Below are 16,059 nucleotides of genomic sequence, written 5' to 3'. Positions count from 1 at the left end.
GAAACTGAACTTTAAGAAAACGAGAGGCATGAGGGAGGGAGAGATGGGGGAAAATATAAGGGTGGTATTTTGGAGAGGAAGGGTGGACGGGGACCAACATTCCTTTTTCCAGCAGATCGCTTTTGCCCAAGTATCAGGTGAAGTGTGGCTTCACGTGAGGTTTGCCAGTCAGCCTGTCAGGGCCATGGAAAAGAAAAATAAATCACCAGTTCGGCGGGGCATGATGACATATTTGGCTCGTGTCATTTCGAGCTGAGGCCGGGGGGAGCTGCTGAGTGGTATTTTTAGATATCGGCCTTATCTCCAAGCTCCAAGGCCTGGGATCGCACGGCTGGGACCAGGCAGGTTCGCAGTGTTGAAAAGAAAGAAAGGTTGGGGTGTTCCTGAGGCCAAACGGCACACTGGAGCCAGGGGGGCGTCAAAATAGTGACCTCATGACATGGCCCCTCTCTCCAGTGACAGCTAGACAAGACCAAGACCACCACTGCATCTATTAGCAGCACTCTTGCTGGATCACCTCAAAGCTCCCTCTGGTTTCCATGGACTCACACCCACACTTTCTTCTTTTCAATGCAGGTCAGCACAACACAGGCAAATTCAGTTTCAGTCTTTTTTTACCTCATCATTTTCCTTTTGTCAGTCAGACTTCAAAGATGATCAAAATGCAATGGGAGACATTTCAATCCATCCTCACTTCCTCAGTTTCCCTGTCCAGAGGGTGAGTGTAAATAAAATGGCCTAGAAAAGTATTTCAACGTCTGCCTTCTGTGGTTTTTATTGCTAATGAATTTCTACAGGTAATAATGAAAAATAAATGCTATTTATACATGGTTGTGCCAGTTCACGCTAAAACAATTTTTGTTCAGTTTATGAAAACATCATCTTTTTATTTTGAAGAAAGTTCTCAGTTCCACAGCATTTAAAAAAATAAACAGACTCATTTTCTATTCGTCTGAGGGTTTATTTGTCTTTTCACAATACTAATTCAACTGGATTCGTCACATATGTTGTCTTCAGCATATTGGCATGAAGAAATCAGCATTGGCTGTTCCGAATATGCGGAACGGATGGGCCAAATGGTAGGGATTGGTATTCACAAACTATCTGGACGTGTTCAGTGAACTGCTCTAGCTCCCACTGGAACCATGCTGGAAGATTACCACTAATGATACTGGGTCAGTAGGGGATTCATTTGCAGGTCAACTTTACTGTTCTGCTCCCACACCAAACCATTACGGTAAAACTGCAGGATAAATATACATCTTTCAGTGTGTGTGAGAATGTGGTACAGAACGCTATTATTTTTTTCTATTTATTTTAACCTTTTATGTAAAGGTGTAACAGATACTTCACTCAACTCTAGTGTTTATGTGGATAAAATTCACTTACAGTACTTTGGTTGAAGTGCCTCTGTCAGGTACTGTGTTCTGCAACTATTATTTTAAAACATATTTTGAATCATTAAAGCAATGAGTTAATAATTGTCAGTCTTTTACACATGTGTCATGTGATGGTAGTAATGGGCATTTTGTGGCTTTCTTTATCTTTAATTCCATCAGCCAAGCACATTTATGAACGCTGTTGCACGTTTTCATAAGGACCTTGCCTGAGAATATGAGCCTTCAACAGTAACAATCCTGTCATGTTTGTGTTATTACAATAAACACGGATTGTGTTACAGTTGTAATTAAATCAGCTCTAATCATGCGTTTCTGACTGCTTTTGCGCCATGCATAATATATAATTACCATTGTCACTTTTGTGTGTGTAATTCCTTTCCTCCACAAAGGACAACAAGATAAAGACCACTCTTCTGAGGCTGTGGAATAATAAAATACTGCTACTGACAACAAAAGTAATAATAGTAAATGTAGCAATTGGGAAAAATCTGATCTCTCGTGTGAATCTCCAGTGTTGAAAAGCTACCCATAATCCCGAGCCTGAACGCAAGCAGCATTTGAGGAAGGCGGAGGGGCAGGGGCTTGGAGAGAGAGAGCGGAGTGGGTAGTGATCTCTCCTGTTCCAAATGGCTTGTTAAAAATCAATATGCCAAGCTGAACAGATGGAAAAAACACGACGTGTACAGAATTCTTTACGTGGCGGCGTGATATTTACATAACTAACCAGGGGACTGACGCTTCAGGCCAGCAGGACGCTTCAGGATCGCAGGCCAGCTCCCCATGATTTATAGCTGGCCGGTCTGAGCCAAGCTACCTGTCTGCATCCTGCTGTGCCATTGTGTTTATATATGTGTGTGTTTATATGTGTGTGTGTGTGTGTGTGTTCGCATGTTTGCATGTGCATGTGCGAAACAGTTAGGGCTAAAATGTGTGTTTTGGGGTGTTCCTGTGTGTTTTGGGGTGTTCCTTTTCCAGCAGTGTTCATGAATAAAGTCTGTTGTTGTGGGTTTACCATGTGTCTGTGGGTGGTCTGCTGTAAGTGCCCACTCTGGTACATAGAAAAACATGACATTTTGTAAAAGGAGGAGCATTTTGTTCCTACTCAGTACAGAAAAAACCTGCTTAATCGTCAAAAACTTGATATGGTTACTGTCGTGAGGGGTTATGTGTTGGGTTAAGTTTGGACTGGATAGTTATTTATGTATAAAATATGGATAGTTACTCATTTAGAATTCATAGACTTCAGAATGATTTAAAACCAAACACCTGTGTGCAGTGTGTGTGTGTGTGTGTGTTGTTGTGAGAGCTTTTTGTTGCATGATCATGGGCAGGTGTACAGTGAGTCTTTTTTTCAAAGTGATTGTCATTGGGATACACTGCAGCACACTGTACACTGGTGCACAGATTGAAATGTGTCCTCTGTTTTTAACCCATCACCCTTGGTGAGCAGTCAGCAGCCATGACAGGCGCCCAGGGACCAGTGAGTGGGGATGTGCTTTGCTCAGTGGCACCTCAGTGGCACCCTGACGGTTCGGGACGACTTTCCAACTACGGGTCCGCTTCCTCACTCGCTAAGCCAGCACTGCCACATGCCATCGGATGAGATGATGACGTTTTATGTGCCTCGTTTGTTTATATGCATACCTGTATGACTGTATTTGTATTGCCATTGACCTTTTTTTTGTTGGTCTGTGTGTGTGTGTGTATAGACCATGTTTGTGGGTGGTTTGATGCATGTGAGTGCCTGTGTGTGTGAGTGAGAACGAGTGGACGGCCATGTGTTGGCACAGGAACGTCTAGACAGATGAACAACCGGTAGCTTGTCCTCTCCCTTCCTTCGCTGACAGCACCTGCTGCCACTCACACTGTCTGCATGTGTGACAAACCTCACCTCTTTCTGCCAGCGCGTAGACGGACAGAGTTGTGTGCTGTCCAGCCATTAACATCAGGAGGTAGCAGCTGAAAAACTCGAGCTTTCATGTTGCTTTCAGGTTTCATTGGAACACAAAGAGCTCAGGTCCAGGTTTAGGCGCAGCATACAAACAACAGCAGCTCCACACCATTTCAGCTCAGTTGAGAGGGTCTGGTCTGTAACCAATCAAGCTTTTGGGAAAAAAACTGCCCTTGAAATGACGATGGCACTGTCCTTCAACGGTGGAGCAGAAGAAACTGCTATAATGACATGGATTGTGTGTCATGCCTTATTCACATTATGTTTGTCACTCTAGATTGAGGCTGAGCTAGAAAAGAGGCTCCAGATTATCACTGTACAAACCGCATGTGTGTCTGATTTGGGTTTTCTTCTTCGTCCTTTCGTTCCTTTCCACCGTGTGGTGAAGTTCGGACTGTTGTCAGGTTATTGTGTGACCAGCTGCAATAGCTTCAGCATGGCATTTTTTCCCATTGTCCCATCTTTGTCTCTTTATTTATTTGGACTGCCTGAAGACACATCATGTCTCCAATCTCACTCTTCTGCCACCTCAGCACTGCAAGGCGACCACCGTGTTAATACTGATGGGGGTGGGGCTAGCACCAGCACGCTATTGACAGCCCTTAAAACTGGGGAACAGCAGAGCAAACAACCTGCACAATGGTACAAACCTGAGGCTATGTGGCCACCAAACGGCACCCTGGTGAGGCTGAGCAATAGGGGACAATTTGGACCGTCACTGCACCTGTGTTTCAGATGAGGTCCCCAAGCCATGCATATTTGTGTAATTGCCTTGAGGAACACTCATTGAAAGGCTAAAAAGCTAGATACACAAAATAAAAATCACGAATTTCTGTTACATCTCACAACTGGGTAATTTTGTGAACACATCAAAGAATTCAGATGAGCACACATTAAAAAACCATGCCACTGAGCAGAATGCAATCGAAATGTAATGTTTGTGTCATTATCTGTTTCTGTTCAGTTTCGAGGTGGCTCTTCCCATTACAGAGCTTAAATAAATATTCAGACTGATTCTCTGTATTGTATTAGCCGTGTTTGGGGTTTTTTTTGGTAATGAGAAGTGATGAAAGTCACTTTATATTTGCTGCAGAGGCCCTGTTCTCTGTGCTCCGTGGTACACTGTGAATACGGTTTCTGAGTTAATGGATTCCTCTTTTGTTATCTTCTTTAGCATCTTTTCAGATATTGACTTCCCGTTCCTTCAGGCTGAGCAAGACTCCTCCACCCTCTATCCTGAAACAATGGCAAAATACTTTCAAACTGCCAATAAACCACAACCAGGCAAACCACTACAGACAAGACAAAAGAAACAAGCTCTGAATCAGCCTCCGCCATCTGCATGAAGTTCTGTTGGAGCACGTGACTCGGACGACGGGCCGATATCTGAGGCATTTTGCTGATGGAAATTAGAAATGCCGCCTCTCCGGTACATTGATTTCCCTTTTCTTCCAGATATGAGCCCGTTTGAAAAGACACAGGCTGCCAAGTCTGATAGCATTGTCTATGGGATCTATTTATGCTGATGCCTTGAAGGAAAACTGCACTGAACAATGGTGGAGTCAGCGACTCGGTGTCAAATATTCCTTTTTTTTTTTGGAATTTACTTCTAAGACCACTTAGTGTCCACCGAAAACAAGACAAAACATGTTGATGCTTTTAGTCGACATGCTGTCTACCAGCCAGCGTCAGATTTCAGATCATCATTTAATCAACTAGGAATATGTTCTCTTGTCTTGTCTGTGTTCCTAGGTTTACTTCCAGAAGGGTTTCAGAAGGGAGTGTAGCCTCCAGCTGTATCTCGACTGGCAAAGCTCATCTTCATTTCCTTTGTTCCTCCATCAGAGCCGCCCACGCAACGTCAGTCTACTGGGCGTTTCTTTTCAATAAGCTCTGCTGAAATACATCGTGTCCTGAATGTTTCCCCATGGTATCAAGAGTGTCTCTTCTCACATGTTCGGAATTAGCACCGAAGGATCCATCCCAATGTTAAGCTGCACGGTGAGACGTTTCTGAAGAAGGGGCGAAATTCGGGAGGCCGAGGCTTTGCTTGGGGGAGGTGGGGTGAAGGAAGCCTCCGTTTCTTTCAAAGTTGGCAATTAATAGGCAGTCACATTATCCCTTGGGGGCACGGGGTGCACTCGCCAACACTGAAAGCCTGTGTTACCGTCTCACAATACAGATGTGTGGGCAGATGCCATCTGGGGTTTTCTGCGACAAAACGGCTTGTGGGGGCGCTGCTCAGGGAATTCATTCGGAAGACCCGAGAAACCTGGAAAAGAATAGAAAATGATCCGAAAGTAATCAATCAAAAAAAACAGTGACACAAATGACCAAAGACAACAGACCCTGATGCGAAGCGGTGCCCCGCCGTGTCACTGCTGCCCCATGGCGCAGTCCCACCCACTCTATGCTGGTGATCAATAGGCCCTCGCCGGACAGCACGCAACGCGATTGGTCGGAAAACGCAATGTTTCTCCACCGCCTCTTTTGGACGTAATTGGGCCTTTATGATTGCGCAGTCTTTCGTGCACATCGGGAAAATAAAACGCCATTCTAAACGTCAAGCTGAGTGACAATCGATGTTGAGCTGCCAGCTCCGAACGCCAGATGCTCCGCCCGGATTCATTATGCTGGGCGAGATGGTTTCGCCGGAGCAACGCCATTGCCACAAAACCCCAAGATCACGGCCCTGGAGACCGAAGTAAAGAACGTCACCTGCTCCTCTAACTAATGCCATTAATTTTGGACTCCCAGAGGGCCTAGGAAGCCCTCTCATGAGCCAAAAACAGAAAAAGGACAATAACAAGTCTGTATTTCAGGATTAAAGAGGCTAGTACTGAGACACTGGATATATACAAATATTAGGAGGACTTGGGGTCACCACTGAAGCCAATATTGTTTTCCCACTAGGGTTTTGGTGAAGATGACCGAAGGTCCTTCTCTGCAGGAAAGCTTCCTGCTTTATTGTATTGTAAATAGACAGTCTGAGATCTCCCACTGTTTGGTGAAACTCTTCCAGAGATGCCCTACATCTGGCATTATGGAGGCCTACAAGAGATTTATTACTCTTTCCTAGAATCCCATCTTTAAACCCTGGCCATTACTAATATCGTGTGGAAACAAATCATGCGAGAGTATTTTCTCAAGAGAGTGCATGTAAGTGCATGAGCCATACCACCGCTCAGTTGCCCACAAGATTCTTTCTCTAAAGAAAAAGACAGGTTTTGGACCATTTAGACTCGACCACTTTCTCCCAACAAAGGGGATCCAACTTAAGCCACGGACTACCGCCTCCTGGCTGCTTACAAATCCCCCACAAATCACTCTTCAATACGCATCCGGAGGGCCACTGCAAACACTGTCAACAAGACTCAGGCCGGCTCTGCAGCACTGGATCCCCGCTACGAGCTGAGGACCGATGGTCTGGCCAATGAGGCTTCATATTTCCAGAACCACAGGAGGATATTGTGTTTTAAAAATGCTCCGGTACTCTCAGCTGTTGGAGGCATGTGTGAGGGTTCTGACCATGAGGTTGTGGTTTCTGTAAACAATGACTGTGTAGTGTTGATTGACAGGGTCATACAGCGTCAACACAGCTTGGATGCTGTCTGTTTTTCCATTTTTTTAAATTAAAAAGTAGAATATAAGTAGAATATAATGCAGAATACAATTTGATATCCAATTAGAATTCAACTTTATTCTATTCTAAATTACATAGTAGACTGTAATCAATTCATTAGAAAAATATTTTTTCCAATAACAACAACAGTATTATCTACAATTGCAAAAAAAAAAAAAAAGACTTGAGATCCATTGATTCGACTCCTGGAAGTGAACCGAATCCGAGTCACCGAAGAGAACTGAATCAGTCTGCTGGTCGGCGGCTGTAATTCTGCGACCGAACGGTAGGCGGCGCCCGTGGACTTCTCGCGTCCCGCCAGCTCCAGCCCGGTTTTGCCCGTGCGGTGTGTAAGCGAAACATTTTTATGTGGTTCTTCACGACGTAGCACGGGCCATAAAACCGGTGAATTATTATTCAGAATAATCTCTGCGGAGCATTGCAACATGTTTTGTGTCGTTTTTTTACCTTCCGCTGGCGAACCTTCTATCTTTGCTCAACACGAATTGGCACTTTTGTGCGCATTTCAGCGTCACACTACAGACGTGACACTAAAGGAATCTTCCATTTTCTAATAAAGAGTTAAAGTTTTTTTTTTTTTTTTTGCACGTTTCCAGCGCTGTGTACATGTGTGATGATTTGCAGACGGGACGGAAGGTGTGTGTGTGTGTGTGTGTGTGTGTGTGTGTGTCTGCGCGCGCGCGCGCGTGCGTGCGTGCGACGGCGCGTCAGCGCGCGCGGGTCCGCCCCTCGGCAGTGCTCTGTTTGCGCGGCGCGTCCAGGCGCAAACGCGTCTTATTCCGCCGGGAGAGAAGCAGCTCCGGTGCGCCCGCGGAGCCGAGCACAGACGCAACGTACCGACGACGCCAATGGCCGCGACGGCGCTCGCAGCGGCCTGGGCCGCGATCCTGACCTGGACCGCGGTCTCCAGCGCACGGATTTACCCCCCCAACGAAGGTAAGGGTCGCGCTCCGTGGGACGGCGTGCGGCGTGGAAGAAGTTCTCGCCGGCGGAGTGACTTTATATCTGGACGCTGCACGGAGCTCGGAGCTGCACAGCGTGCGTGGAGAGGCGCGTCCACTCCAAATTCGCCAGAAAGTTGCAAACCTATTTGGGATTTTCCCAAGAAGAAGAGGAAGATGAAGAAAAAACTTAAACAATAAATAAAGCGGCATCGTGTCCGAAGGACATTCAAGCTTGATTTAAACCGTTATTTTATTACAATTGAAATGAATTCAAAAAGAAGATATTAGTGTTTTTATTTGTATAATTATTTATCATATAATATTTGTTGTATTTTATTTTTATCTATCGAACGCTTCAGGCAGATCATGTGTATGCGTCCTTGATGCAGGGCGCATAAGCAGTTCATTTTATTCGAAGTAAAGAAAATAAATAAGAATTGCTTTGGTTAAGTGTTATAATTATATATTTATATTGGTGTTATATCTTAGTAAATATAAAGGATGGATTTTTAGGAAACAATATTCTGCGTCTATGTAGCGCAGCATAGCCAGTTTTCGGGGGGTTTTGCTGCTCGCGGAGCTGACCTTCATCATCATCATCATCATCATCATTATCTCCTACATTATTCGTGCTTATAATGTTGTTTAATATCCAATCAACGCTTATTCATCTCCGTCGGACCTTGCTGGTCGTGGCCTGCAGGTAGAGAGATGATGGTGGACTGCAGATAGAGAGATGGTGGTAGTCTGCAGGTAGAGAGATGATGGTGGTGGACTGCTGGTAGAAGGATGGTGGTAGTCTGCAGGTAGAGAGATGATGGTGGTGGACTGCTGGTAGAGAGATGGTGGTGGTCTGCAGGAAGAAGGATGGTGGTGGTCTGCAGGTAGAGAGATGATGGTGGTCTGCAGGTAGAGAGATGATGGTGGTCTGCAGGTAGAGAGAGATGATGGTGGTCTGCAGGTAGAGAGAGATGATGGTGGTCTGCAGGTAGAAAGAGATGGTGGTGGACTGCTGGTAGAGAGAGATGGTGGTGGACTGCAGATAGAGAGATGGTGGTGGTCTGCAGGAAGAAGGATGGTGGTGGTCTGCAGGTAGAGAGATGATGGTGGTCTGCAGGTAGAGAGAGATGGTGGTGGTCTGCAGGTGATGAGAGGTGTTCTCCCTCACCCAGATTGTTGCACGTTGTTCAGACTTTTCTTTCTCCTCTTCGCAGTGACGTTGCTGGACTCCCGGACAGTCCAGGGTGAATTAAAATGGGTTGCCAGTCCTGCCGAAGGAGGGGTGAGTAACAATGTTTTTTTCTTTTCATAAGCATCTCTGAACAAAAAAAATGCTAGGACTGTGGCAGAAGTAGGTTTCCCCAAAACCAATTTTTTGCAGTGCTTTGTCCACACTGATGCCCTAAAACTACAGCATGATACATAAAAAACATTTTATAATTTTAATGTACAGTTATTTAACAACGAATACGACATTGAGTTTAAAGGTACCGTCTTGTTTTTATGAACAAAGACGCACAACCCGATGTTGGGAATAATAATAATGATTTATTGTGTTTTTATTAGGTTTATTAAAGGCCAGGACTAAGCAATATATATAATTTTTCCTTCCGTTCGCCTGGCCCCCCGTGGATTTATTTTAATGGTGAACTTGCGCGCTTTACATCGCGGGCCCGGGTGATTGACAGGGTCCTGGCAGAGCCGACAGGCCCTCATTCAGGCCGTGATGGCGAATTACCCCCCTTCTCCTCCCGGTCGGCGGACGTGTACAGCTTTATCGCGGTGACAGCTGGGTTTTCTTTTTAACTTCGAGCAGAGTTAACAACAACAATAAAAAAAAAAACCGGAGAAGAAAGGAGAGCGGCGTGCTTGGTGACAGGCCTTTTCACAACGCGTCTCGTCTGACGCTCTCACCAGCAGGACGTGCCCGACTTCCAGTTATTAAGCTACGGCTCGCTAATAAGGGAGCAATCACTCGGAGGTGATGTCTGACGTCCCGTCGCCATTGTCTACCATTGCCGGGGACCGTAATTATGGAAGAACAGCGTCCCCACGATCACTATTTTAAGCCCCAACAGTGAAATATTAAATAGCTGTCTGCATGGCTCGCTCCTCGTCGGCGTTTTTGATTTAAATATTTATAAGCAGAAAATATAATTGCTTGAAGCCCTTGCCCCCTGAAACGTATTTACCAGCCGGCATGGGGACATAATGGGCACTTAACTTTCTTTTGAGGCATTTAACACTCAAGATGCAGTTCTCCTTGAATTGAGCCCTTGTCATTCTTCCTCCAGGGCCATGAGTGGCGTGAAATATTTCAAAAGCAACCAATCAGCGCTTGATGCCCTGGAACAATGTTATTACAAGCAAAAGTGCATTTTGAAAAGTCCTTTAGACTTGTGCTGGAATTTTGGAGGCAAATTTGCCATTATTTTCTCTTTCAGTGGGAAGAAGTGAGCATCATGGATGAGAAGAACACTCCGATCCGGACGTACCAAGTTTGCAACGTGATGGAGCCCAACCAGAACAACTGGCTGCGGACTGACTGGATCCCTCGAGGCGGTGCCCAGCGCATCTACATCGAGATCAAGTTCACCCTGCGTGACTGCAACAGCCTGCCTGGGGTCATGGGCACCTGCAAGGAGACCTTCAACCTCTATTACTACGAGTCCAATAACGACAAGGAGCGCTACATTCGCGAGAACCAGTTCAGCAAGATTGACACCATCGCGGCCGACGAGAGCTTCACGCAAGTGGACATCGGGGACCGCATCATGAAGCTCAACACTGAAGTGCGGGACGTGGGCGTCCTGACCCGCAAGGGCTTCTATCTCGCCTTCCAGGATGTGGGGGCCTGCATCGCTCTGGTTTCCGTCCGGATCTTCTACAAGAAGTGCCCGCTCACCGTGCACAACCTGGCCCAGTTCCCGGACACCACCACGGGGGCGGATACCTCATCCCTGGTGGAGGTCCGTGGATCGTGCGTGGACAACTCCGAGGAGCGGGAGGTGCCCAAGATGTATTGCGGGGCCGACGGCGAATGGCTGGTGCCCATTGGCAACTGCCTGTGCAACCCGGGGTTTGAGGAACGCGGAGGAGCCTGCCAAGGTGAGGCCTTCAACCCAATTTAGGCGAAAACAAAGCAAACCCTCGGGGTGGCCGGTGCAGCGCTGGGTAAAGAGATATACGACTGGCTGCTATTTAAAATCCAATTTATTACCCCACAAACCGCACTTTCCACCGAATCGCGTTCAGGCGTCCAGACCGCATGCTGCCGTGTTGTTTTTATTGTGGTTTTTTTAAAAAAGAAACGCCTGCCACGATTGGTTCCAGTGTTTTAATAAGTGTCAGTGGCCCATTGTTCCCCCCTCGGTGCGGATTTATTTGAATTCGCCACGCGTGTTCGCGATTGCGGCAGAATCGCGGCCGCCGGTCGGTCCCCTCCGTCCACAGGCGGCGCGTTTGTGATGCATTGTCTCCCAGACGCGGTAATGATCACCCGACTGTTCGCAATTAACATCGGGGAGGGAGGGGGCGACCGGCGTCATCTTTCATCGGCGGCTGGAGCTCGTATCGCTGTGCAGCGGAGGGGCCCTGAAGACAGGATTGTGCGTTTGATATAAAATGTCTCGTGCGTGAAGGATTAGTTTGTTGGAGCGGCAGCCCCCGTGTTGTGCGTCGAGCAGTTGCTGCAGGGGAGTGAGCGTCCAGGCCGGTGGAGGGACGCTGGTTCTCGGGGTGACTGAGGGGTCAGGGAGGGGAGCCCCGCGGCCCATCTCCTCCTACTGGCGCGGAGAAGGGGGACCGGGGCTTTAGTCTGCGTGATTAACGAGCGACTTGCTAGTCCACTCGGCTTTATTTATGACGACCATCTCGGCAGGCTAATTGCATGACAAATACGGGCGGTAATTTAGGGGTGCTGCGGGCAGGAGGAACCGGGGAGGGGAGGCCGGCCCGCACCGCGGGCGGTCCCAGTTTGCGTATTCTTGTGTGGGGTTTTGTCGGGGTGGGAGGTGGAGAAGCCAGTCGGGTAGACGGTGGGAGAAGGGGGAGGACGGAGAAGGGATTTCTCCTTTGAGGAATGAGGGGTTGGGTGGCATCCACAGGTCCTTGTGTTCGTTCCAGAGTTCTGCGGGAGATCAAGAGAAAGACCGAAATCATCTTAGCACTGGCCATCGTGTGGTGTGCTAAAACATTGACATTTTACATTTACAGCATTTATCAGACGCCCTTATCCAGAGCGACATACAATTTAGTAGTTACAGGGGACAGTCCCCCCCTGGAGCAACTTCTTGCTCAGGGACACAATGGTAGTAAGTGGGATTCGAACCCGGGTCTTCTGGTTCATAGGCGAGTGTGTTACCCACTGGGCTACTAACATGCGGCGTTCAGCCTTCTTCACTAGCGAGCAAGCGCGTGTGTTTAAACGGTGCCTCAAACTGTCCTGGAAGCGGAATGGGACCGGTGCGTGAAACGTCCCGTGTTATAGGGGCTTTGCGTTTATCTCCAGCTTACTCCAAATCCCCAAGATTTGTGAACGCAGGATCAGTCGCTTGGCATGTTCTCCACGCATCTCCGTCTGCGGCCACGGTGACTGCAGCATGCCAGTCTCGCGCTCTGCGGGCAAATGTTGTAATTCACTGGAATTCTGGCAGGCCCAGAATGTAAGTAGCCCTAGACGAGCCGCTCCACATTTCCATTTTGGCTTTTGTGTGTCGAGAAGGATTGTCGGGCATCAGCACCGAGGTGCCCGCTGTGTGGAAGCTTGTCACGGGGGCTATCAGCGTTTGATTTTTTGCACTTTTTGGGCAGGAAGATTTTTGCTGAGTGTTTCAGAAACCTTATAACAATGGATTTGTTATAGGGGGATCGCCCTGTTCCTTACCCCGCATTCAGCCTTGCGGCATTAGCTCCTTGGCCAAGAGAAGCGACTCGCTCAGAGCCAGGCCTCTTGTCCCAGATTACACTGGGGACACTGGTGGGACACTAGGGGGAGGGTGATCACTGTCATGTGTGGAGCAAGTCTGCAAGTCGGCAGAGAGGGCTGGGTGGGTGTGTATTCTAGGTTCACCTTCAATGTGATCTGACCCACGGGTTGGCGGGGTTGGTGTGGGAGAGTGGGGTCTCTCAATGGGACGTCCCAGAAGCTGCCGTAAAAGGCCCTATTGAGGAGCAGGGCCGATACAAGCCTCATAGTCCAGAAGGCGTCAAAGGGACCCCCTCCCAATTGTCAGGCAGTTCGGGAGTGGGAATAGAGGGGGCTGCAAAAGGGAGACAAACACAAGATGGAGGTCAGAGGTGTTCTCCTGCTTTATCCTCTGAACCCCTTCTCCTGGACCAGGGTCGCAGCCGAGGTTGATTAAGACGTCAAAATTTTGACAGCTGCGGCCGACCGGGGCAGGTCCGGAAACGGGGGGGTGTGGGGTTACAATTGGAAAGCGGTTTAAATGTGAATGGAAGCGAAAGAAAGACGGGGAAGGCGTATTTTTTCAGCTTTTATTTTGCAAGGACGTCCGGGCACGCTGGCTGCTGCTCATCTGCTGCGGCGCGGGGACAAAGCGACGCTTGCACCTCGTTGGGGATCGTTGGAGACGTGTCGGAGAGCATGCTGGGACACCCGTACCAACGGGACGCTTTCCCGTACAGTAATCGGGAACAAATGAAAGCCCCTGTGAGCTAAATGTGGCAGGGGAGTAATGGAGAGGAAGAGTTATGTGGGAATAAGTGATTCGGCCCGAGGAGCGTCTTGGAGGAGGAGCGTAATCCGATATCCCGCTGTTCATCCTGGAACGGCCCGAACCCCCAACAGCACCGGTGTTATTCCAGGGTGAACAGCAACACCGGCCGCCCCCCTTTAGCGGAGGCGGGGGCCTCGCTGTTTATTCTCGTGAGTGGACGGGGGCGCAGCGTGATCCGCCTCAGACACATGGCCGGCCGCTCAGCGCTCATGAATGCGAATGGTTTCCTCGTCATCCGCGGGCCGAGCGATGATGATGCCGCTCGTACGTGTAAATAACTCGCCAGGCCTCCGTGTGGAAGGACTCATCACCGCTCGTGCGAGTGTACGGATGCGTGCACGTTGGCGGGCCCTCGTTTGTCAGCTCGCGAGTGTGTGTGTGTCCAACATGGAGATATGTTGTGCTCACGAGTGTGTGTGTGTGTGTCCAGCGTGCAGGTACGTTGTGCTCGCGAGTGTGTGTGTGTGTCCAACGTGGAGATATGTTGTGCTCGCGAGTGTGTGTGTGTGTGTGTGTGTCCAGCGTGGAGGTACGTTGTGCTCGCGAGTGTGTGTGTGTGTGTGTCCAGTGTGGAGGTACGTTGTGCTCGTGAGTGTGTGTGTGTGTGTCCAGCGTGGAGGTACGTTGTGCTTGTGAGTGTGTGTGTCCAGCGTGGAGGTACGTTGTGCTTGTGAGTGTGTGTGTCCAGTGTGGAGGTACGTTGTGCTCGTGAGTGTGTGTGTGTGTCCAGCGGGGAGGTATGTTGTGCTCGTGAGTGTGTGAGTGTGTGTGTCCAGTGTGGAGGTACGTTGTGCTCGTGAGTGTGTGTGTGTGTCCAGCGTGGAGGTACGTTGTGCTTGTGAGTGTGTGTGTCCAGTGTGGAGGTACGTTGTGCTCGTGAGTGTGTGTGTGTGTCCAGCGTGGAGGTACGTTGTGCTTGTGAGTGTGTGTGTCCAGTGTGGAGGTACGTTGTGCTTGTGAGTGTGTGTGTCCAGTGTGGAGGTACGTTGTGCTCGTGAGTGTGTGTGTGTGTCCAGCGGGGAGGTACGTTGTGCTCGTGAGTGTGTGTGTGTGTGTGTCCAGCGTGGAGGTACGTTGTGCTCGCGAGTGTGTGTGTGTGTGTGTGTCCAGCGTGGAGGTACGTTGTGCTCGTGAGTGTGTGTGTGTGTGTGTGTCCAGCGTGGAGGTACGTTGTGCTCGCGAGTGTGTGTGTGTGTGTCCAGCGTGGAGGTACGTTGTGCTCGTGAGTGTGTGTGTGTGTGTCCAGCGTGGAGGTACGTTGTGGTCGCGAGTGTGTGTGTGTGTGTGTGTGTGTGTGTCCAGCGTGGAGGTACGTTGTGGTCGCGAGTGTGTGTGTGTGTGTGTCCAGCGTGGAGGTACGTTGTGGTCGCGAGTGTGTGTGTGTGTGTGTGTGTGTGTCCAGCGTGGAGGTACGTTGTGGTCGCGAGTGTGTGTGTGTGTGTGTCCAGCGTGGAGGTACGTTGTGCTCGTGAGTGTGTGTGTGTGTGTGTGTCCAGCGTGGAGGTACGTTGTGCTCGCGAGTGTGTGTGTGTGTGTCCAGCGTGGAGGTACGTTGTGCTCGTGAGTGTGTGTGTGTGTGTCCAGCGTGGAGGTACGTTGTGCTCGCGAGTGTGTGTGTGTGTGTGTGTGTGTGTGTGTGTGTGTGTGTGTCCAGCGTGGAGGTGCTCGTGAGTGTGTCTAATTAGAAACCGCTCGCATGTCGATCTGGGCCCTGTCGTAATTGTGAGCAGGTGTGTTCATCCCATCATCCTCAGCTGTGTGCTGCTGGCTCGTTCTTTTTTTAAGTTGGAACAATGTGCCTCCGTATGCATATTCATCGCTTCCCTTTTCCCTTTTGATGAGAAACGCATATGTTGATTCCTGTCACGATCCCCCTCTGTTCCCCTCACAAGTCCCCTCACTGTGCAGTGAATGGACGGAACGTCAGCTGTCTGAGGACGGAGGGAGGGAGGGAGGGAGGGAGGGAGGGAGAGCAGAATCGGGAACGGAAAGGTGCCCTTTGATTTCCAGCAGATTTCCCATTTGCATATTTTGGATATCCTCAGAACGCAAAGGCGGCCACCGTGATGTTCCTGCAGGGGAGCTGTGCCGAACGCGTCCCCACGTGGCGGGGAAATAGAAGCACATTTGAATTTAATGGCGAGATTTGCCATTTTTTTTGTTGTCCTGCCTCGGCCCTCTTCTGTAGTGGTGAATTTTGGAAATGACTTTCGTGCAAATGAGCAGCCTTCACGGAGCGCTGAAGAGTTTTCTTTTGTTTCGCATGCATTTCCGATGTGTGTGGGAATGTGTGTTTTCTCCTTGACCCCGTCCTGTCCGTCACTGCCTCTGCCTGGGGTACGGAAGTGCCCCTGACAGCTCGTTCTCCATCAGCTGTCGCCCG

The 16,059-nt window shown here is 49.0% G+C and overlaps 1 protein-coding gene across 3 annotated transcripts in view; it reads left to right on the top strand.

The window, feature by feature from the left end:
- Window positions 1-7,664: 7,664 nt before the first annotated feature.
- The window catches only part of epha4a (eph receptor A4a), a 32,633-nt gene continuing 24,238 nt past the window's right edge, over window positions 7,665-16,059 (top strand). For 2 of the 3 annotated variants that reach the window (XM_028975453.1, XM_028975452.1), the window contains exons 1-3: window positions 7,667-7,930; window positions 9,153-9,220; window positions 10,383-11,046. In XM_028975453.1, coding sequence (XP_028831286.1) covers window positions 7,843-7,930; window positions 9,153-9,220; window positions 10,383-11,046 — 820 coding nt within the window. In that variant the 5' untranslated portion in view covers window positions 7,667-7,842. Of the gene's footprint in view, window positions 7,931-9,152; window positions 9,221-10,382; window positions 11,047-16,059 lie in introns of all 3 variants that reach the window. The other variant, XM_028975454.1, reaches the window with a different exon arrangement.

The sequence above is a fragment of the Denticeps clupeoides genome, chromosome 4 (assembly GCF_900700375.1).
Source record: "Denticeps clupeoides chromosome 4, fDenClu1.1, whole genome shotgun sequence".
Lineage (NCBI taxonomy): Eukaryota > Metazoa > Chordata > Actinopteri > Clupeiformes > Denticipitidae > Denticeps > Denticeps clupeoides.
The sequence above is the reverse complement of the archived record's forward strand: the minus strand, read 5'-3'. Positions and strand labels throughout refer to the sequence as shown.